Source organism: Haliotis rubra, unplaced genomic scaffold (assembly GCF_003918875.1).
Source record: "Haliotis rubra isolate DU_JTF1 unplaced genomic scaffold, ASM391887v1 Scf209, whole genome shotgun sequence".
NCBI lineage: Eukaryota > Metazoa > Mollusca > Gastropoda > Lepetellida > Haliotidae > Haliotis > Haliotis rubra.
In genome coordinates, this window is record NW_025766103.1 from 826,242 (window position 1) to 834,495 (window position 8,254).

At 41.3% G+C, this 8,254-nt stretch overlaps 1 protein-coding gene across 1 annotated transcript; it reads right to left on the reverse strand.

The window, feature by feature from the left end:
• Positions 1–273: 273 nt before the first annotated feature.
• Positions 274–2,160, reverse strand: LOC124276394. The gene has a single exon (XM_046712035.1). The coding sequence runs from the start codon at positions 2,158–2,160 to the stop codon at positions 274–276; it is 1,887 nt and encodes a 628-aa protein (XP_046567991.1).
• Positions 2,161–8,254: the final 6,094 nt, after the last annotated feature.

An 8,254-nucleotide genomic window follows, 5' to 3' on the forward strand; every position in this document is an offset into this window, starting at 1 on the left:
ACCTGATGAGTCGCTCCCACACGCCACCCATGTGACTTGCAGATGGAGGATTGAATTTCCATTCAATATTACTTTTCAGCAGATAAGACTGAATGCGTTCCTGACTCATTTCTGCTACTGCCTGTCTCAGTTCTTTAGCTGCACTGGTGAAGTTAGTACCATTGTCACACCAAATGACATGGATAGGTCCTCTTCGAGCTATGAACCGACGTAAAGCATGAAGGAACGAGTCTGTATCAAGAGAATTTGCTGTCTCAATATGGACTCCTCTGCTCACAAGACATGTAAACAATGCCCGTAACGTTTGGCATATTTCCGTCCTTCCTTGATAACGTGAGGGCCAAAGAAATCTACCCCTGTGTAGGTGAATGGTGGAGTAGGTTTGACTCGAATGGACGGCAGATCAGCCATCTTCTGTTCACAAGCTGGGGTTCTCAATTTTCGACATGTGACACAGCGAGACAATATGGTACGAACAGCAGAATTAGCTTTAATGACCCAGTACTTCTCTCTTAGTGCAGATAAGACGTGATTCCGTCCAGCATGCCCAAGTCTCAGATGTATGTCAGTGATGATCAGTGATGTGACAACACTTTTGTATGGTAATAAAACTGGGTATTTCATCTCCTCTGGAATCTCTGCTCTGCTGAGTCGACCACCAACTTTGAGTAGTCCATTGTCTAAGAAGGGGTCTAGTCTGTACACTGAGCTACTCTTGGGTACTCGGCCCCGTTTGCTACTTGAATCCATTTCCTTGTCGAAATGCTGTAATTGTATGAATTTGAGAATAACATTCTCTGCTCTGTCTAGTTCCTGTACTGTGAAAGGCTGATTGAAGCGTCCGCCTGAAGACTTGTTAGTTTGCAGTTTTCGACTGTGAAGAATGTCAAGTAATCTGTGATATATCACTACAGCCCGCTTCAACCGATACCAACTAGAGTAATGATCCATCAGTTGACACATAGTGTCTTGGGACTTCTTTGATAGTGTTTCTGTTGCAGTGACTACTTCTTCATAAGTACAATCTTTCAGAACAGCTGGCTGTTGCAAGGACCACTCGGATTCAGGTTTCATAAGAAACTGGGGACCTTTGAACCAGTCATTGCACCCAATCAACTGTGAAGGAGTCACGCCTCGAGATGCAACATCTGCAGGATTGGTCTTAGAATCAATGTACTTCCACTGATCAGGCTCTGAAAAATCTCTGATTAGTTTCACACGATTGGCAACAAACACTGGGAGCCTTTTCCGTTCACTGTTAATATAGTGCAGAACAGTGGTTGAGTCAGTATAGTAAGTTACACTGTCAGGTTTGGTGTCCAGCTGGAGTTGACCAATGTGTACTGCTACAGTTGCAGCTGTTAACTCTAAGCGAGGAATGGTGACTGTTTTAACTGGTGCAAGTCTGGATTTTCCCATAAGAAATGCTGTATGGATGTTGTCCTTATCATCACAAAGACGAAGGTATGCTACACAACCATACCCCATGGTACTTACATCTGAAAACACATGAAGCTGTTTAGACACTACATTTCCAAACAGAGCAGGTTTCAGACATCTTTCCAGCCTCAATACGTTTAGGCACTGGAGCTCTCTTAGCCATTCCTTCCAGATGAGTTTGTGTTCTGCAGGTATTTCATCATCCCATCCAAGCTGCTTGTTAGTACATAGATCTTGCAAGACTTTCTTGGCTGGCAGCATGACAGGAGCCACAATACCTAAGGGATCATATAATGAAGACATTGTTGAGAGTAGTCCTCTCCGAGTGAATGGTTTTTCTTTCAAGTCAACCGTGAACCCAAACATATCTGTATTGATATGCCACTGCATCCCAAGAGCTCTTTCAATAAGGAGATCGTAATTCAAGTCATGAGTTTGAATATGTTTTGAGTGATGCTCCGATGGAATCGAATTGAGAACATTTCTGTTATTAGATGTGAACTTGGTCAGCTGAAATCCACCTTCTTCACATGCAGACCTCAAATTGTCAACTAATTTCACAGCAGTGTCCTCAGTGCTGACTGATTTGAGGCAATCATCAACATAGAAATTGTTCCGAATAGTGTCAGCAACAGGGAGTCCATAAACATCAGCTGTAGCCTTCAAAACAAAGTTAGATATACTGGGTGAAGACACTGCTCCAAAGATATGAACTGTCATGCTTTATTCTTGTAGTTCTGTACTTAAATCGCCATTGGGCCACCACAGAAACCTCAGGAGATCATGCTGCTGGGGAGGAACCTTTACTTGATAGAACATGGCTTCGATATCAGCCATGAATGCCACAGGCTGCGCTCTAAATCTGGTCAGCACTCCAACCAGTGAATTTGTGAGATCTGGTCCTTGAAGGAGCATATCATTCAGCGATGTCCCGTCATACTTGGCACTACAATCAAATACTACACGTATCTTCGTCGGTTTCTTTGGATGGTAAACACCACGGTGGGGTAAATACCACACCTTCCCTGTTTCTGTTGTCAACTTATTGTTGGGGATCTTATAGGCGTAGCCTTTCAAGATAAGGTTGTCCATGAATGTTGTGTAGTCCTGATGATATTGTTCGTTCTGACACATTTTCTTTTTCTGCCACTTTGCTCTTTTTTCAGCTTGTTCTCTGTTATTGGAGAATGTGGCATTGGGATCTCTAAGGGGCAATGGCAGCTCATAATGGCCATCAACTTGCTTCATGTTGGTCTTTGCAATCTCCATGAACTTCTCATCCTCTCTGGAGTAGCCTTGTTCACCAGGTACTGTTCCAATGTCACGTTCACTAAAGTCCATTTCAAACATCTTCAGAATGGCGTCTCGAGTAGGATATTCCTGGACTGCATGGACTTCTTGGAAAATTGCACGATTGCAGGTAAGGGAGTTATCAGATGGGTTGTACTTAATATGGAGTGGTCCACTAACTGTCCATCCATGTTTATAGCGTACAGCAAAGGGACCATTACCTTGTGATGGAATGACTTCCTGTGGCTGCAGGGCAAGAGGGCAGTTGCTTCCAATTAGCAACCCAATATCAAGATCAGGCTGGTACTCAGGTAGCTTGCTTGCCATTTCACTAAGATGAGGGAATGTTAACAAAACATCGGGATTAGGTATCTGACTGTGACCAACTGGTATCTCTTCCTTAGTAAATGTCCTTGGTAATAAGATTGCATTTTCCTCAGTTATATCTGACATGATGAGATCCTCCACTGCTAAAGTTCCTACTGTACTAACGCCATGCATCGTTCGAAGCCTTAGCATTGATTTGGTAGACTTTGCTGCAAGTTCATGTTTCAGATCTTCTGTGATGAAACAACCAGTACTGCCATTGTCCAACAGTGCATATGTCTTTACTGATTTCTCGTTGCCTCTCTGTTGCACAATAACAGGGACGATAGGTTGCAGCACCGTATCCACTGTGTCCGATTTTGTATGACTGCAAGATGTGTTAACAGAGTCAGCTGTGGCATGCGTTGTGCCATGTCCATCTGCCTTTGACACGATGCTACCTGTATCTGTTAATCCCTCCTGTCTATTCCGTACAGGACGAAAGTCATCATCATGTAAAGCTGTTGGATGGCACTTCCCACACCGTTTACAGGTCCGTTTCTTCATACAACCTTTAACAGCATGGTTGTAACCATAGCAACCGTAACACATTTTATTGTCCCTCAGGTATGCTCGCTTATCTGTTAGAGACTTCTTCGCAAATTGTTTGCAGTCATCCATATCATGTTGCTCTTTGAAGAAGTAACAGGCAAGCCTTCTGCCTCTATTGTGACGATCTGTCGAATCTGAGTAGTTGCTACTTGTCACAATACTGTTTGACTTGAGTTTGTGGACAGTCTGTTTATCCCTCTTGGCATCTTTGCCTTGCCTTCGTAAGTGGACCTCATTTTTAGACATTGCATCCTTACTGTAAACCGGCTCGTTTGCAGACTTGGATGCAAACTCAATGAACTGTACAAGATCCTCAAAGGCAATAACCTTATCCCTTTGAAGCCGAGCTTTAGTGACGTGATCTCGCCATTTATTCTGCAGATAGATTGGCAGCTTCAGAACAACAGCTTGCATGTTTGGAGCATGATTCAGCACATTCATGTGAGACATACTTTTCATGGCATGGAGGCATTTGATGAGGAAGTAGGAAAACTGCTTTAATCCATGAGAGTCATCATATTTGATCTCTGACCAAGCAAAAACCTTATTGACATAGGCTGTTGATACTGTGTAAGGATTTCCATACTCTGTGATCAACAAATCTCTGGCCTTTTGATAACCATCAGCAGAATTCATATACAGACAACCCGCTATCAAATCTTTAGGTTCTCCTTCCAGCTGTTGATCAAAATAATACAATCTATCTGTATTATTGGTAGTATGGGGAGCGACTCGTGCATCAAAGGACATCATGAAAGTACTAAATGCCATGGGATCGCCTTTAAATGTTGGTACCTTTGGTTGTGGCAAAAGCATCGCTGTGGCCATCTGTTTATGCGTTTGAAGAATTAGTTCATTCTGTCTTTGCATAGATGGAGATGTATTATGAGCAGGCATCGTGGCATCCTCAGGTGTGGCTAAGTGTGAAGGCTTAAAGTCTTTAACATTGGGATTCAGCTGCCGGGTTGAAACATTTTGGTTAAAGCCACTTTCATATGGAATATTCCCTCGTGGTCTACCATTACCCGGATTATCAAGCATGGAAGAATGAACATTGGGGACAGAAGCATTACGAGGCATATTAACTTCAACGCCAAAGCTATCTGGTACCTCATGTACACGGGGTTTAACATCAAATACATCTGAAGTTCCAAGGACACTGGGTTTTGCATAAAATTCATCTGGAATTCCAGAAACATTGGGTTTAACATCAGAAATTGGCTCAGGGATGTATCTGTGCCTCAGGGTTGCATCTTCTACATCAGCATATGCCCTTTCTCTTGCTTGCATTTTGGTAATTTCAATGTCAAGCTTAAGTTCCTGAACTTTCTTAGATTGTTCTAGCAAAGATTTCTCAGCATAAAGTTCTGCTAACCTTGCCCGTTCCTTTGCATAAGCAGATCTAGTTGAACGCATGGAGTTCCGAGATGACTGCGAGTTCCTGTGGGATCCATTATCTCCGATGTCCATCAGTTGATTCTCCACCCGTTTCATCCATTGTTCTACCTCATTCCGGAAATGCAAGATTGAAATTTCTTTATCTTCATGTCGCTTATTCTCAACATCTCTTGTCTGCTGTGAAACAATCTCATCATAATATGAAGTGAAACATTTTTCATACTGTTGGCACAAATCAGTAAAGTCAACATAACTAAATTTCACCAAGTGTAAACTCTCACTAGTACTACTTAACATTAGCCTATAAAGTTCATTTCTCTTCCTTGTGATGGCTCCAAGTACACCTGCTTGTCTATTCTTTAACATTCGTATTCGCTCAGATTGTCCCTTTTCAGTTTGTGTCCTAGTACGAACTGACCTTGTATTTCCAGCATCAACACCTGACCCCAGTTGCTGTTCACTATCAGGAAACTGCTGGCCTGATGTTGTATCAGATGTGCTTCTCGTCTCTGTTGCTTCACTGTTACTTTCTGTCAAAGGCTGTCCCTCCGTTTCTGTTACAGGCTGTTCCTCCGTTTCTGTTACAGGCTGTTCCTCCGTTTCTGTAACTGTCTGGTCATCTGTTTCTGCAACACTATACTCAGCCAAGTATTTGGATAAAGAATCCTGAGAAGCCATATTACATTCAGCACATAACAGTCAACAGTGTTCCAAATGTGCTGTCAGTTTCCAGTTAAACACACACAAACTATCTAGTATTGAGAGCCTCCAGTATTCTTCATATGTATGAAGATTTTCTCTGAACTAATGTTGTGGCAAGAAACACATTAGTCTGATATACACTCTCACCAAAGTTTATTTCCGTTTTCGTTATGTCTATCGTTGTTGTAGCTTTGCATTAAGTACATACGTTGTATCGTTGTATACAAACAGTTGACGAGAGGTTCAGAGAAACTATAAAGGAGAAACAAAATACGTGTTTAGCATACAATCCAAACCTGAACCTAATAAAGTGTACACATATTCAAAATCCATATTTTCTAAATAAGCATTAATTGAATCAAATGTATTTTCTCTGAACTCATTTTGAACATAAAAGCAACATAAATTCAAGAAATAACTCACATCTGTGTTCTGCCATAACTCAATGTGTGCTGCTGTCAACATGGAGGCCTACTGTCTGACTGAGCCCATGTGCTCCTGATCATGTGATCAGATTGCCAGGATGTGAATTGTGTTTTAAATTTGCAAAAGTTTAGGCAGCAACCTGGCTGGCTCCCCACTTATCACTGCATAAAACATAATGAAAAGTTTGTTGGCAATAGATAGCTGTGCACTAATCTGTGCTAAAACAAGAATGTCTGCTTCGTTATGTTATCGTATTACCACAAATATACGAACATGTAAACATATTTCTAGTAATGAAGTATTTTGTCGGTCTGTTGGTAAGTCCTCGAAAATAACATTATATCATATTATATTCCATTTCAGTGAACAATGTCAGAGGTACCATCTTCCAAAATGACCCGTGAAGATCCGGGTTAGAATTGGTCTTCAGCAACACATGCTTGTCATGAAGAGGCAATAAAGGGATCGGGTGGTCAGACTCGCTGACTTGGCTGACACGTGTCATCGCATCCCAAATGCGTAGATTAAGGATCTTGCTGTTGATCACTGTATTGTCACACAACCACTAGACTACCCCGTCGCCCCTTTAATAATCAGAGAGGCGATCACAAAGCAATTTGGGACAAAAAATGTAAAGCAGTCACGTGGGACATGTTTTAACCGTAGGAACGGTAATATGTGACAAGAAACTGGTGTCAGTTCACACGTGTTTTACCCATCTTGAGTGCTTCATTGACAAACGTAAAACAACAAAACGGTTATTTTGCAGTATCTTGCTGGCCATTATATAAAGTGGTAATAAAAACTCGCAATAAAACTTTAATTGCTACTATTTGTACTTCGGGGTGTTGTGTTCGTGACGCTGAGAGTGACTGAGCCCAAGGAATGAACCCAGTTCAGTTGTATTTCGATATGTCAAGTCCACGTAGGAGGAAAGCCTCCCACATGAAATCATAGACGTCTGTTAGATTGGTTCCTGATTTGGATTTTATGGCTAAAGTCAGTGTCTCATATTTCGCAATTTTCATAAACTAAATTAAAAACATGCTCTGTATTTTGTTCATATGAAGATCTTATAACACCATAATCACCCAGGAGCCACGTGCATTATGTGCCTCCAGTAAGTTCTGAGTAACCCTGTTAAAGTATCGTAAAATTATTGTCCTCGTGAGAGGATACGCAAGTCCCAAAAGTCAATTTAGTTCAACCACGCTTTTAAACGTAGAATATTTGTTATTTCAAATTATCGCTAAATTCCCTTCCATCGCCAACGGCTGAGGGGATGGTGTAAATCCAGCAAGGGCTCATGCAGGTAGCAAAAGTACTGTTAGTCCCCATGGCCCCTAGTATGGTGATCTACCTTCAGTTGTTGGCGATCTATAGCCCGATTTTATATTGTGATGTTTTGAAATGATTTAACATTTTACACTGAACTCAAACTAGTTTTAATCGAATTGTGATATTCTAGTCGTTATACTGTCCTTCGCTGGCAGGTTTTTTAAATAAGTATACATATGTTTATTCTTAGTACCTCCCTTTTTTGTCGTCACAATATGGCTGAAATATTGCCGATGTGAAGTTAAATATTAACTCACTCACTCTGAGTAACCCTGACTGTCTGGAGACGAAACAGGATAATTGTTTTAATGAAGGTAAACAAATCAGATTGCATGGTAACACGACCTCACTGATTTCCCGAGGCAAGTCAATGTTATCCAGATATCAAGATAATCGTTGTGTCTGAAGAATTTGTATGAATTCCTAATTTAATGTGATCCGTAATAAACATTAAGTTAATGACGTCAAGCTAGACACATACATTTAACGTAACTCGTATTTCATTTCAGCATAGATTGGAAGTGAGTTTTGAATTTGGGTTTAACAAGTTGACGTTACGTAGTCAGTCTCTATGTAATCAGTGCGGTTTAGACAATACGTCCGAATGAGTATGAATGTATGACGCTTACCAATATTCTTACAACACCAAGGTAGGGGCACCAGAAATAGTCCTCATAAATTGTACCACTGTCGGGCATTGACGACGTTCGACGTCAACGTAGCCCCTGGACATGACTGACCA